The 14,862-nt window shown below is 33.9% G+C and overlaps 1 protein-coding gene across 1 annotated transcript; it reads left to right on the top strand.

Annotated features, from left to right (window-relative positions):
* The first annotated feature begins 2,872 nt into the window (after positions 1-2,872).
* CNPY1 (canopy FGF signaling regulator 1) lies at positions 2,873-10,137 on the top strand. The gene is made up of 3 exons (XM_021009623.2): positions 2,873-3,070; positions 4,879-4,975; positions 9,019-10,137. The coding sequence occupies exons 1-3, from the start codon at positions 2,927-2,929 to the stop codon at positions 9,057-9,059; spliced, it is 282 nt and encodes a 93-aa protein (XP_020865282.2). The 5' UTR covers positions 2,873-2,926; the 3' UTR covers positions 9,060-10,137.
* Positions 10,138-14,862: the final 4,725 nt, after the last annotated feature.

Genomic DNA, 14,862 nt, shown 5'->3' on the forward strand with positions numbered 1-14,862 from the left:
CACCAGCTGAATACACGGACAGTTTGCTGCTTTAAGAATTCTCTCATTAAGCTACAGTTAATATATTATAATGGAACTTGCTAAAGATAATGTGTTTTTTTTAAAAGACCATGTAATATCCTATTTTATTTAAAGATCCAGGTATCATGTTTGAAAACTAAGGAAAACAGATAAGTTACATGGGGGGTGAGGGGAGGTGTCCTTTGATAAATAATTGTGCACATACAGCAGATAAACAGAACTCTTTTAAAAACAAATTAGACTGACTTCCATGCATACTGTTCGAATGTGTATGTGTGCTTTTCCACAAATTTTTAATACCTTCCAGGTTCATCAGTTTAATAACCAAGTAGATATTTAAGTTAGTTAGTTTTTTGGGGGGAGGGTGGAAATACTGCTTCTATTCAGCAAAAAAATGTTTATAGTGGTAAGCAATGTTCTACTCTGATTTGATGTCTAAGTTTCTAGGAGATCTCTTTCAAAAGTCTTATACTTGTCTGCCATGTGATGTCATCCTATATATTTTCCCAAAGTTACTGCAGTAGCTTCTCTGATTGGGTGTGAGGAGGCGAGGGGGAGAAAAGGGGGAGAGGAAGACAGAGGAGAAGAAAAAGAGAGGGGGAGAGAGAGAGAGAGAGAGAGAGAGAGAGAGAGAGAGAGAGAGAGAGAGAGAGAGAGAGAGAGAGAGAGAGAAGGTGGAGATTTTTTGAAAAGCATTTGGATTTAAAAAGGGGTAGGATATGCCTTCAGAACTTAAAAATAAAATACTGTCTTGCTGGCAACCAGACAGTGAATGCTTAAGTATACTTAGAATATATCCACCAGGAAAATCCTTCTGTTGATGGGCTCCCTTTGTCAGTTAATTCAACTATTCAGCTCTGCATTTATAGCTTCTTCCTAATGATAAACATACCATGTTTTAATCCTTAGCTATTGTAATATGATTATTTAAACTATGTTTCTACTTTGCCTATAAATCTATTTTATTTATAAATTTATGCATAATTTTTATCTTAATATGTCTTGTGCATAATAGGCCCTTAATATACCATTTATCGATGCCAAAGTGAAATTAACATATATAACATTTTACCTGTTGTGTGTACATTTTTTCCCCAAAGATAAAACTAAAGCATCCCTTGTGATTCGAATATATATTTTAAAACCACTCACTTTAACTACTTGTATTACATGCTGGTACTTATTTTCTTCACCCCAAACAATTCACGTGAGTTTTTAGAATGTTTAATATTCCAGAGAATAAGCCAAGTTTCCTGGCAGATTCTTATTTTTAAAACTACGTATCTACAAAATTTAATGCATAAACTCACAATGTGCTTCTAAACCAAAAAACTAAACCTCATGCTCCAAAACTTGAAGGAGCTGCAAGTTGTCCTGCATATGTGCTTGAAGAATGTAGGGGAGACAGAGGATAGTTCATCAGCAATGTTTGTCTTTTTGCATTCTTTTCCCGAGTTGCATTTTTTTTTTAAAGTGTAGATTCCATATTGAGGATGGGGTTGGATAGGGGTTGGAGTGTGAATCATAATAGAATCTAGTTTTTAAAACACACACACACACACACACACACACACACACACCACAAACAAAAACTTGGCTTCACTTTTAATTCTTGAGCTTTTATTTATCTGATTTGTGGCCAGATGGTGGTGAAGCAAGGAAACCTTTGTGTAAATGGGGAGCACATGTGAAAGTGCTTCTGTAATGTAATCATTGAGACCGGAAGGGTTCATACTGTGTCTGAAAAGAGACAATGGAGACTGGATATATCAACATTGCAGAAATCGAGTTCATTTGTGATTCAGTCCCTTTCACTATGGTTGTCATGAAAACTTCCTACTTTGATCAGCAGAGGGTGGAGAGAGGAAAAAAAAAAGTCTTCTAAAGGCCGAAGGATGCGGCACTGTTGTTTACTGTGCACTTGGCTTCAGTTCACGCCCCCTTCCGGAAGGAGCAACAGAGACCAGAGCATCGTGCACCTTGACCTGTCTAGACTGGAGAGAAGTTTTTTTGTCCTGGTTACCAAGGGCGAGGGGTGCTCTTTGACCCTTAGAGCACTAGCTGTTGAGACCCTCACTAAGTATGTAGGTAGTGTCTATATGTTTCTACTGAATTCTTGCTGAATTCTGAAGGGAAAGGAACGGACAAAGAGATGGACCAGCTGTTCTAAAATAAAGCTGAAATAGTAGAACCTTGGAGAAGTTAAATTGCGTAAGCCATTATTTTTCTTTTCTTCCTCTCCCTCCCTCCCCAACCCCAACCCCAACCCCAACCCCTCTTGCAAAACCTCTTGGGAAGGATTAAACAGCTGCATCAGAACTGATGAACAGCTAGCTAGCTGCAAGGCAGAACCGAGGGACAGCTCAGACTATGGGTCGTCTTAGAGCTCCTCTTGGAACTCTGCTTAAGCTAAAACAGCAAAGAATTTGTTAACAAGAAAATTCTTGTCATCATAGAGAAACAAAATATCAGAATTTGTGGGCTTAATTTTGTAATGGGCTCGTTGTATTCTATGTACATATAATATACATAAATAGGTACGAATATACATATAAATATATATACTGGGTTTTTTTCATTGAATGTAGAGATTTCTGTGAGCTTTCAAATGTCTGCAGGTTTTTTTTCCCTTTTTTTAAGAAAGCAAAATACTACGTAAGCAGGAGCTAACCTTGTAAATTATGTATGTAATTTTTGTGAGTAGCTAAGTAGAGTTAGAGATTAATGCCTGGTTGTGTGGGGAGTTTATGTATGTCAGTTTCCTCATGCGATCTGACTTCCAAAGGTCTCTTGAGTAATATTAAAATTAAGAAATCCTTCCCCTCTTTTTATTTTTAAATGATAGATTCCCTTAGCCCAGTCAGAGGCATTCTTAACAGAAGTTTTGGAGACCGTATGTGAGAGAATGAATGACTACAAACTTGAAGACCATTCTGAAAACGGTGAAAGGAAGTTCAAGAGATTTGCTCCAAGGAAAGGGGACAAAATATACAAAGAATTTAAACGATTCTATTTTTATTCTGATGCTTACAGACCTTTGAAATTTGCGGTAAGCGATCCTCTTAAGAGTCCAGATTGGGCTTTCCATGGAAATAATGCTGGCTCATGCTTTTTACTGATGAATCTCAAGACACTTTGCAGCATGGTAGGGTAGTGAGTTTCTAATAGCACTGAGCAGAAATGCCAGAGATTGAGCTTGTAACCCTAAAAAGTCCTCAACCACTCGACTTAATTTGTCATTCTACTGCCTTTTCAAAGTAGTATAGTAATTCAATTTGAAGCATGCCTTATGAAAAACCCAAGGGGAATTTCAGGCGGTATGCTAACTAAAAGTATTATTCACAAATTAAGTAGTTTGGACTTTACTTTCCCCAAAACTGAAAGTACTCAAAGTTGTTTGATTCATTTGGAAGAATGATTCCAGGTACTGCTTGTTGCCAAGACAGTCTCCTTACAGATTTTCACATAAATCAGGGCCTTTTCTTCCTCAGTTAAAATTGAAATTAATACTAATGTCACTTTCAAATATTTATAGCCAAATTATGGGTGGAGGAGTATGGGGTATCATTAATTTTACCCAAGGTCTTTCAGAATAAAGAGAAATTTCTACTGAATTAATTCAAATATTCTGGCATAGAATTCAGTTAAACAAAGGTCTAAGTACTATAGTTGGCTTTATGCCAATTTCTTCTTCCAATAATGTTTCTTTTACGAGCATGCCACCCTTTCTGGTTTGCAAAAATGTGCCTTGCAAAATATATACCAATATGTTTCTCGGGCCTTAACATTGTCTAAACAAAGTGATAGAGCAGTCAGACTGAAATGTTTATTTGGTTCTTTCATTGGCAAAACTCTCAGATTTGCTGCAACCTTGAAATGAAGGCCTGTGGGTACCCCTGACTTAATTTTAATTAAAAAGTAAAGGTAATATTTCAGTGCTAAAAGTACTCTGGGAGTATGAATAGAAATGAATGGTTTTATGTTTCACCCTATAAAATAAACTTATTTGTAATTAATTTTTAAATCATTTCCCCAAAATACCATTATTTCTTGGTTTTTCAAACAGTAAAAAGGAAATTTTGAGTAAGATTATAACAAGCTTTAGTGAAGCACATTCCCAGTTCCTGGAAGTGGAGACCAAGAAAAAAAAGTGTGCTTCTGGACTTCAGAGATATGAGGCAGTTAGACTGCAGGTTAGCCAAATGCATGAGGCAAGTGTGAGCCCCATCTCTCCCTGTTACGAAATGTCAGGGTTCTCCCCGCTTCCCCAGTGGCGAAATTACAGTTAGTTTTTTTAAGAAGAGTGTGAAAAGAAAGTTCCATAAGTAGCTGTCACGCATGGTATTCACAGTGAAATTGAAGATGTGTCTGTTTGAATTAGTAAGGGATTGTAATTGTCTTCACATTATAGAAAACCACAAAATGGATTATTATGTGAAATTTGAAGAAGCATTTTGACCAAAAAGCTACTTTTTAAAAGCATGGTGGGTTTTATAAAGAAAAATTATAATTATAAATGGCTAGTTTCAGCTCCCTTAATGAGTTATCAATTTAAAGATGAGAAACAAAATTAAATAATAAGAAATAAATTCCTTTCACTCTCCCCAAACCATGTAGTTATATCATCATAAGAATGAGGTAATTAGAATTCGTGGAAGGGTGCTAACCCAATTGATCTACTAGACAGAAAAGGGTAGTATCAAAAAGAGAAGAGTACCCTGATAATATGGGTTTATAGCCTTGTCTAATGAAAATTTTACTAGGTCTTTTCTAACAAGGAGTGTGTGTGTGTGTGTGTGTGTGTGTGTGTGTGTTATAATATGTGCGTACACATGTGTTTTTATTATATTTTTACAGTGTGAAACTATAATAGAAAAATATGAAGATGAAATATTCTCACTTGTCGCCCAGGAGGCAGAGCATCTAGCTGACAAGTTGTGCAGTGAAAAATCAGGTACTGTGTCTGATGTAACATGGTCTCTCTCTCTCTCTCTCTCTCTCTCTCTCTCTCTCTCTCTCTCTCTCTCTCTCTCTCTCTCTCTCTCTCTCTCTCTCCATTTCATGTTGTTGTTTTCTTCAAACTTAGTCTACTGCTTTGGTTCAACTTTTTGATTTTGAGAACTCTTCTGTAATTAAATCAGGAATGCCACCATGAGAATTTAAAAAAGCAAACAAAACAAAACAAAACCCAAACCCAGGAAGGCTGTTAAGGTATCTCAACATGGTTGCTTATTTCACTTTTTTTTTTAGCCACACAGTTGTTTTCACCAGGATCTTAATACTCAAAATATCACCTAGCACCTTCTCTTTTAGTGTTAGCCCAAAATCTCAGGCATGATTTTTTTTCCCTTTCTTTTTAGAAACTGGTTTCCATTCAGGAAAAGAGAATCTCTCTGTGCTTGTCTCCTGGTTGTCGAAGATTTATGACGTTAGTGCTAGCCAGTTGCTGCATCAGTAATGAGATGTAACCTGAAACTATTAAGAACTTTGAAAGTTTTTTTGTTGTTGTTTGTTCGGTAGTGACAGCCTTTTGTGTGGGTGTCTTTTTTTTTATTTTAAGGAAATCTGCTTCAAAACATTTTTGCTTGAACAAAAAAAAAGTTCCTGAAACACATACCTAAAACAGTTCTTGAAACATATATTAATCTGAGAGCAGAAAAAAAATCCCAAATATCTAATTTGCTATATAGAAAGTTGATACCCATATCTGTTCTATGGATTTTATAATATGTATATATGTATGTAAAACGACAGTACATACTTTTTATTCTTTCTATGCTTTCATAAGAATATAGTCTAAGAATATAGTCTAAGTCTAAGACCTTTTTGGGGGAAGTTTTTTTTTATTAATTACAATGATAGAATATGCATGAAGCCATTAATTATTTTAAATCAGTGGCTGCAATAGTAGTATGCCCCACTGGAAGTTCAAAATACCATTTACCAGATTGTTCATGCTAAAATCTGATGAACCTGAAGCAAAAAGAGCCAAAAAGTTGTAAACAGATGGTTCGTTTATATAACTTTCCTCCAATATTGGTCACAAATATTTGACTACTAAAGCATAAAACCTTATGATCTAAAATTACAATAAAATAGACTAGACGTCTCAACTTGGTGAATGTTCCAGGATTTTCCTCCCATGCAAACAGCTTGGTTGTTTTCTTTCAGAATCCAGTTGGGAGTGGGGGTTGAGGGGAGGGGAGTGATGAAGTCAGAACTATTTGGCAATTTGGAATTTTTGTAACTACTTTGAGATAAATTATGTAGTGACAGCAGAAATGAGCATCAGTAACTTTGTGCCACAATCTTTGCTAATGATGGGTGGCTTTTTTTTTTTTTAAAGAAAAGTTTTCCAAAGAATTCAAAGACCTACTTATCCGGGAATGAACAAAATATTCATGAATGATCCGTGGCACACTTGTTTGCCTGTGTTCTTCTGCTTATAACACTATTTGTATTTTACATAACTTCATAGTATAAATATTCTACTATATCTACACCTTATCTCATGATATAGAAGGTATTGGGAAAGTTTCATGAAATGTTTAGAGCGACCATCTAATGAGAAGGAATAGAGGGGAAAATACCTCTCTGAAGTTACTTTTGTTGGGTTTCAAAATGTTTCATCTTTTTCCCTTTCACGTCATATATGTACATATATATGTAAATATATACATATAGTCATAGATTCAACTGAAAGAATTAAATGCAACTAAGAAGTAACATTTTGATCAGTAAACTTCTGAAATCATTACTATTTTAGAAGATTCAAGTAAAAGGTATTCAGATAGACTACCCTTAATAGCATTTGATAAAAAGTAAAGTTTACTCTGATCAGCATTTGCCATGCCAAACATAACTATGACTATCTAGAAGTATGAGTACTAGTAAAGACACTGGAAGTTAACCAATCAAAATGCAGGATGGCATACTAGTGCTATGCCTGCCAATATGTTTCTGAGTTTTTCTGGGTATGTTTCTGTATGAATATGAGTCTTCTTGACAAAAAAAAGGCAGAATAAATTATAAATTACACTTAAGTAGAGATCATAATGCTAAAATAAAAGCCCCTCCCCACCTTTTAAAGTGATTGAAGGTTAATCATCTATGGCATGATATTTTTTAAAATCCAGAAATTATTTTGGGGGGGAAGAAAGGTGAATACCTAAAAAGCATAATAAAAACAAAATACACCAATGATGGGCATAGCAGAAAATAATAGCTAATAGACTGTCTTCAACATTTCTGGCTGATTTCAGAAATGGTCCTAGAACATATGAAAGGTGTCTTCCTTCAAAAATATCTAACTGCATTCAAGTTATTACTTAAAGATCCATATGACTTAATTGATCTGATAGATAATACTATTATAGCATACTCTATTTTTTATAAACGCATCCCATCAACTTCTTTTGTCATTATTGTATATTCTTAATGATACAGTTTCCAAAATATGGCTATTTTCCAAATAGATCATTATATAAGCATGTGTTTCCACATGCACAAAGGCATGCTTTTATGTGTATGAAACTGAATCAATCATCAAATATCTACTTTGAACACCTACTATGTGTTTAGAGCACTGTCCTAGGGGCTATTAAAATGTACGCCTGTTAGTCTTTTAAAGATTAATTATAGAAACAAAAAGAATGCTATTTTTAAAAAATTTACATTAAAATTGATAAAGTAGTGACTTTGCATATGTGTAGATTTTGAATTTTGACCTTCATATAGAAGAGTGTTGGAAAAATGGCTCATTTCACCTGACTTTTCATAAACATAAACATCTGTCCGCAAAGATAAGGCTCATATGAAGCAATTGTAATTATATCTCCTATTAATAAGGAGAAAAGAGGAAATGAACCTTATGTCAACTTTGGGTCAGGAGTAGCAATTCTAGGAGGTGTCTATAATAATTTTGCCATTGTTTTGAAATGTTGTTAAGGACCTGTGCTCAGATCTACATTTGTTGTTGCTATCTTTCCAATCAACAGGAAAAGATATTCAATACAATTTGATCTTGGGCATGAGATAGAAAATCAGGGGGTTGTTTCTCATTAGACAAATTTTTCCTAGTTAAAGCATAAGAATGAACTTATTGAGATTGCTTCATAAAATTATTGAGTGGGCACAAAACCCTGTGCTCTTTGAATAGATATTTTGCTGGTCAGAAGTCAATAATTTGCAGGGTAGGTGACCCTAAAACATAGTAAAGGTGAAAGATTCTCCTAATCATTTCTGATTGATCTAAATAGGATAAAAAGTCATAATTTAAATCAGGCTGAGGTAGGGAACAAGTCCTATTTTATCATAAATCCAAAAGCTTGTGTCCACTGAAGTGTCAGTATGCATTGTAAATATATATATATATATATATATGTATGTATATGCATATATATATATACACATATATACACACATATATATAAAACACTTTTAAAACATATACTTCTAATAATTCATCTTATAGCTTTAAAACCTCAAGTATAAAAGAATTAAAAACACCATCACTTTCCCCCAAAAAAGACCAAATGACCAGGTAGATTTTTTTTCGTTAACCAATTGAAAAGACAGGACACGGAATGCATATTCCAAGATGTATATTAAAATATTTAAATAAAAATACACTTTGGTATTCACTCCCTTCAACCTCTAATTGGTTTTGCCTGTAATATCTAGCATAGGAAAGAACTCACGTCAGCATGCAAAGGCCAGGTTTAAACTATTTAAACCTAAAATACAGGGCCGGAATTGTTGGTTGGGAACAGTCTAAATGTCATTGGCACCAACAGAGTTGAAATGAAGAATGGATGTGGTACCTAGATATCCATCCCTTCTTGATCACTGCTTCTTTGATGAAATGATAAACATGGTACCTTTTAGTGTGGCAAATGGTATACTTATGTCAGGGAAGATTTTGCTTAACCGTGATTCCAAAATTATGTCTAGCTAACTGAACATGACAGTAATATAATTTAACTTTTCTTTTTCCAGATATTTGTGTTGCTTCTTCTACCAGTCACACTGAGCTTTAAGATGACCGAGCTACTAGTTATAAAGAGAAGTAAGGTGACAATCTCTCCCCTCCCCCAAAGGTCAATGCTTATGTTCTCTGTCGATTCATGCCTTTCATCACCACAATCAGTACTCATGCCTCTGCCTTAAGTGTGTGCTAAATTCTTTGATGGTTAAAATTGAGCAAAAAAATTTTAAATGAAAAACACAGTGATGAACTCATTCTTCTGAATAGTTTCTGAAGGTAAAGTTACAGAGTTCATTCATGTCAATTCTGTTGCTTTTGATAATGTGAGACTTGGTAGATAAATGCAGTTTTCTTGGAGAATTGTGGGAGGAAGATTTCCTATAAACACAAATAAGAATTTAGTAAATGTTAGCAAATTATGCACTCTGAATAGATGCCTTTTGGTTAAAGAAGAATTTCACTCAAAAAGCTGATTGGAAATGTGAAGTCAAGCAATAATTACTGGCAAGTAGTTTCTTAGCCTTTCTAGCTCAGGGCTAATATTGTCTACCCTGATTTTCATGAGGGATATTTTTCAATAACATAATTACCTTAAGCTTGTAAACTTTTAAAAAAAAAAGGATAGAAAAAAAGAAAAAAGGATAGAACAAATCTGAAGTTCATCATTTTTGTTTAGAATCATAATGGGGCCTGGTCTTTATTGTCAGTTTTAAAATATCAAAATCTAAATTCAGATGACCTAAAAAGTTTATTTCTTGCTAATTACAGAATATACTCTTAAAAGATCTTATCAATAGAGATGCTTTGTTTTACTGATGAATATCTTGCTTAGGTAAAATTGTTATTACTAGCATACAGTGAAAATTATTTGTGAAACTAATTGTCCAGTAGTTATTATTATTAATTTTATTATTATTGGAAAGGATAAACAAGGCTTTGTTAGAGTGGAAGATATAACTTTCAACCATAATTAGCACGGTGCCTTCAATTAAATGCAACAAATATTTATTACTCCTTGCACATAGTAAATGCTTAATAAGTGCTTCTTGAATGAATAATAAAAATCTAATTATTGGACTGTTATCTATTTCTATATAATTTCTATCCAATGGAATTCTACTTTATTCAACATCTGTACATCTTCTTCCCTCATTGTAAAATGCTCATTGATGTCACTGAGAATGACTATAGTCTATGCCCAATAGGGCAGAGGGTAAAACTATTTTTCTGTATAAAAAGAAACTTCTCATGTAACAAACTTATTTAGAAAAAACACATTTCTTCGGTCATGTAATTGGGCTGCAGGCAAGAAAACTTTTCAAGTTTAGGAAAATGTATAAAGAGTTGTCATTTGTTTTCGTTATTTTTTTGTGTATAGACACTGTGCCCACAAACAGGCTTGTCAGTCTTAATATGGTTTTAGTTTCCAAAATAGAGAGATGCAAGTCTTATTTTAAAGTATTGGCATATTTCTTCTTTCTTCACAAATCATAATAAGTGTGTATACCATAATTTGTCTTAACTCCTATACCTAGACTACAGTAGATATAAAATAAAAACAGGATTAATAATTATCACCTTTTTCAGTAAGGACACTAAACTGCAACTTGTCTTTTGTATCATAAAGCCCTCTATCTTAAAACTGCATGGAAACATGTCCATTTAAAATTTAATTAGCATCTGAAGCATCATCATCAGCATTGTCCTGACTTGAATTTTTTTAGTGAATGCTCTGGATGGGAATGCAAACTTGTAAAACAGTTTATCAATGAATTACCTGGTAATTATCTGGAAAGATGGTACAAATCAAAGAGTACTTACTAGCTTTATATTAAAATAACATTTTTAACAAATGGTTTCTAGTCCACTCTGAAATTTCTATTAAAAATATCAACCTGTTCCAAATCACAAACAAGTTTCCAGAATATTTTTCCCACCCTGATTGATAAACTCTAACAATTCTTCAACCAGAATTTTTTCAAGCTGGAAAATTCTAAATTTTGTCCATGTGTTCACCAAATGGAGCTGGTTTCCCCTAGACTAACTAATGTCTTCCTTATATTGATGCTACTGCTTCTGTTTTGAATGGAGACGATAGATATATTTTACTAACACAGCTACTATACACTGCCTTGTTAAAAAAAATTTTTCTACTTGCACATTATTCTTGAATTTCTCAGTGAAAGTGGTTCAATATCTTGCAAGGCTCTTGGCATCTTTGTATCTCAAATAATTGATATTGCTTATTGCCTTTCTATGAAAAGTTCAAAGATCATTTTGGGTAATTTGCAAGGGTTTTTTTTTAAGTTTTTGTTTAACCTATCAAAAAATGCTTAAATTGTTCATTAAAAAAAAGTTGTGCCATACAAAACCCAATGTGTTTCTTATGAATCCAAGTTTCACTCTTCTTGGCCACTATGACATCTCTAGACTTTTGCCAATAAATCATAATAGAGAGTTGTAAAAGACTATCTTAACTGCCCTTGTAACTACTTTTCCATTTCTTAATGGATACATACTCATCGAAAACTGTGTTCTCAAGGTGGGAGGAAAGCTGAACAAAACAAATGAGAAAATAATCCAATTTTCTTAAAATAAAAAAACTTTTTATTTAAAAATTCCAGGAAAATATGAGAATAATGCAGTTCTTATTAAATGATAGGAGACAGAACTGTTTGGGGACACATAGTTTGAAATTATACTTTTTATGATATGATTAATTTTGGTCTCCATGGAAGCTTCATGTGAACCTCTTCTCATAAAATAAAGACCAAATTGGCTGAGATAAACTGATTATTTTTTTGTTATGTGGATTACTGTTTGCTAAGAATGAGCCAAGAACACTGAATTCATTTCACTTAGGAGTAGAGAGTGGAATTGAGCCAAAATCCCAAACGGGAAAGATCAATACTTTATTTACTAAGACAACTCCCCTCCCCACCAAAAAAGGTCAATAACTGGTCATATTTTTTAATTCCTATTTCTCTGCTTAGGTTGATATTGTGTCATATGTGTATATATATATGCACATATATTATATATACATAGGCATATACACATATGTACACATACATATAAACATATAATCATATATGCAATAGCTTAATTCAAATATAGTTTTAGAAGTTGCATATTAATTTTCAAAGTTCCAGTTTGTTATTATTGATCCTGAAAATAATACATTAATAGTTACGGCATTATGGGCTGTGTGGAGTTTGTTGTAAAAAGGGACCTAAGCCAGACTTGGTGTCTTCAACTGTACAGTGTTTTTATTGGGTAGAGCTGTACCATATTTTTTTTCTGATTTTTTTTCTGTACATAATTAAGTTGTTAATTGTCATTCACTAGGTAATTGTGAAACCAATCACCCTTAGATTATTTGCTACAGAATGAGGAACTAAATAATAGCTGGAAGACCATTTGCTAAAATGAAATTGGAGTACTAAGATGATAAAAAAAATTCCATATTCTTAGTTGGACCTAGAAAAGATAGAATAAATGGTGTTATCCTTTCCTGAAGCTTTAGTAATCTCCTCCTTCTCCATGCCCCTCCAACAAAATTATACTTCTTTAAAAAGGAAGAATTCATTGTGTTTTTTTTACATATTCTTCAAGTTTTTAATTACGTGAAGGATAGGGCTAAATATATTTAACATCTTGTTGGTCTGTTTTCCATTTCTAGGATAGATAGATAGATAGATAGATAGATAGATAGATAGATAGATAGAATATTATATCTGTAATATATAATTATATATCTAAAAAGGCAGGAGGTAGGCGCTTTCAGTAAGGAAAATTCACAGGGGTAGCCCAAGGCAAATGAAGGTTTGCCACCCTTCTAGTATTTTCAGGGATGGTAGAATAAAGAGAAATATGACAGAGAACACTTTAATTACTTGAGCATCATGTCTGCTTAAAGACAAAGCATTTGGAAATAGGTTCATTTGCCTTAGAACAAAAAGTCCTTAGTAGTCATATGCTGATGGTCTTGAAGAGTATCTCCGGACTTTTAAGCAAATAAAAGACAAGAAAAAAAAATTTTAAGAAACCTATAGCAAAAATGTAAGCATATTTCACTGAATCTTATGAAAAAAACCCAAACAAATGAAAAATTGGAATTTCACCAGATTCCTTCAGATTATGCCATTGAACTCCATTATGTAGTTTATTGCTATGGTATACAGATTCTAGCCAGCCATAGGGTAAATAGTGAAATAACAGTATGAAAAATAGCAAGTGCACAGAGTAGCAGCAGGTTCTAACAGTTAGCATGTTTAGGCAGATGGCGGTCTTGTTCCCCAACACTAGCATCATAAAGTAGTATTGCTGTAGTTGGAAAATTGGCTGATCTCAAAGGTGATTCTTCCGAAGGAGCACACAGCCTCCTATTTTCGAGATGATAAAGATTCTGGTAACTTCCTTCTCCTTTTGGGAATGTTAATAAACCTGCATCCAAGTTGTTTAACAGTACACGGGGAGCCAAATGTCAGCTAATTAAGCATGGCTGAGACCCAGGAAGATCTTGTGAATGAGAAGTTAAAATATTAATATCAATTTCAAACTTTGTGAAAAGCTAGCATGTCAACTGAAGAGATAGAATGGACTCCTGCCATTTGCTATTAGCCATTAATCTCAAGGCAACATTCTGAACAATCGGGAATTTCCCTACATCGTATCCAACATCAACCTATAAAGAATGATAATAATCCTTGAGGTGACATGGACATTAACAAAAAGAGAGACAAGGTTTCAATCAGGTGATTCTCATTGTCTGCCAGGAAGAAATCTTTATTGACTGTGTTCTTCCTCAAATGGTACTGATTAATCTCCTTTATATGCTTATGATCTGCAGAAGAAAGCAAAAGCCTTCCCCAAAATAGACTTCAATATTCATTCAAGTGGACCCAGTTGAAAGAAACATGCTTGTAAATGATGGGTCAAAATGGAGTGAGATCTAGTATAATCTCAGATCTAATAACTTTTATTATTAAGTATATTAGACCTGTTCTTATCAACATTTGGAAATGTACCCTTGAGTAACATGTAGAGTGGGAAAATGATGTCCCTTTCATTTGGAAGTCATGACCAAATGGAAATATTGAAGATTGCCTCTATTTTTTTTTTCATTTAAAAAACATCCGCAAACTGTAAAGGTGAAATGGAGCAGACCCAGTGTACTTTGTAGTAAGACTGCACTTGGCAGTGGCCTAAACTTCAGCCAGTTTTGCAGATCTCATCTGTAACCACGGTTTCCACTATACTCCCTGGTGAAATCGTGCACCCCTTCCTCTTCCACCTGGGTGCCTCCAACTGTAAAATAAAAAGCCTATCATTAGAGTTATCATTGTGCCAATGTTATCCTGAGGTCCTATTGTATTGAACTTGGGCTGTAAGGTAGGCATTGCAGCTATAGAAACGTCATTGCAAAGATCATGAGGAAGGACTAGACATAAGTATCATCTATGCTAAAAACAAAACACCACTTAAAACAGAAGCAAATATTAAAAGGTTGATTTTCATCGGGGAAGGGGGGAAATCAGTATATGAATTACAGGTTAAGAATATTGAATTTTAAAAAATTTTATTATGAACTTAAAAATAGTCACCAAAAAACGATCACTTCCATAAACAAAGAGGGACAGGAAAAGAAGATTGAATATGAAACTAAATCTACCTTATGTTGCTTGTGGGCTTTTTTTTTTTAAAAAAAGTTTATATCAAATTTAACATGGCAGTACCAACCCTACCATTCTTGTCTGTGTCGGGACATTGAATGTTGAAGTGACTGAGGAACAATGAGGATCTGAATCACCGTTTGCTTTCCTCTGCTTCTCCTTCTGTCGTTCCCAAACCAC

The sequence above is a fragment of the Phascolarctos cinereus genome, unplaced genomic scaffold, assembly GCF_003287225.1.
Source record: "Phascolarctos cinereus isolate Bilbo 61053 unplaced genomic scaffold, phaCin_HiC Scaffold_1;HRSCAF=81, whole genome shotgun sequence".
In the NCBI taxonomy this organism is placed as follows: domain Eukaryota; kingdom Metazoa; phylum Chordata; class Mammalia; order Diprotodontia; family Phascolarctidae; genus Phascolarctos; species Phascolarctos cinereus.

Coding starts and splice junctions, on each gene's coding strand:
- CNPY1 (XM_021009623.2), top strand. CDS start 2,927: ATGAATGACTACAAACTTGAAGACCATTCTGAAAACGGTGAAAGGAAG. Junction 3,071..4,878: donor ACAGACCTTTGAAATTTGCG/GTAAGCGATCCT, acceptor ATATTTTTACAG/TGTGAAACTATAATAGAAAA. Junction 4,976..9,018: donor GTTGTGCAGTGAAAAATCAG/GTACTGTGTCTG, acceptor TTCTTTTTCCAG/ATATTTGTGTTGCTTCTTCT.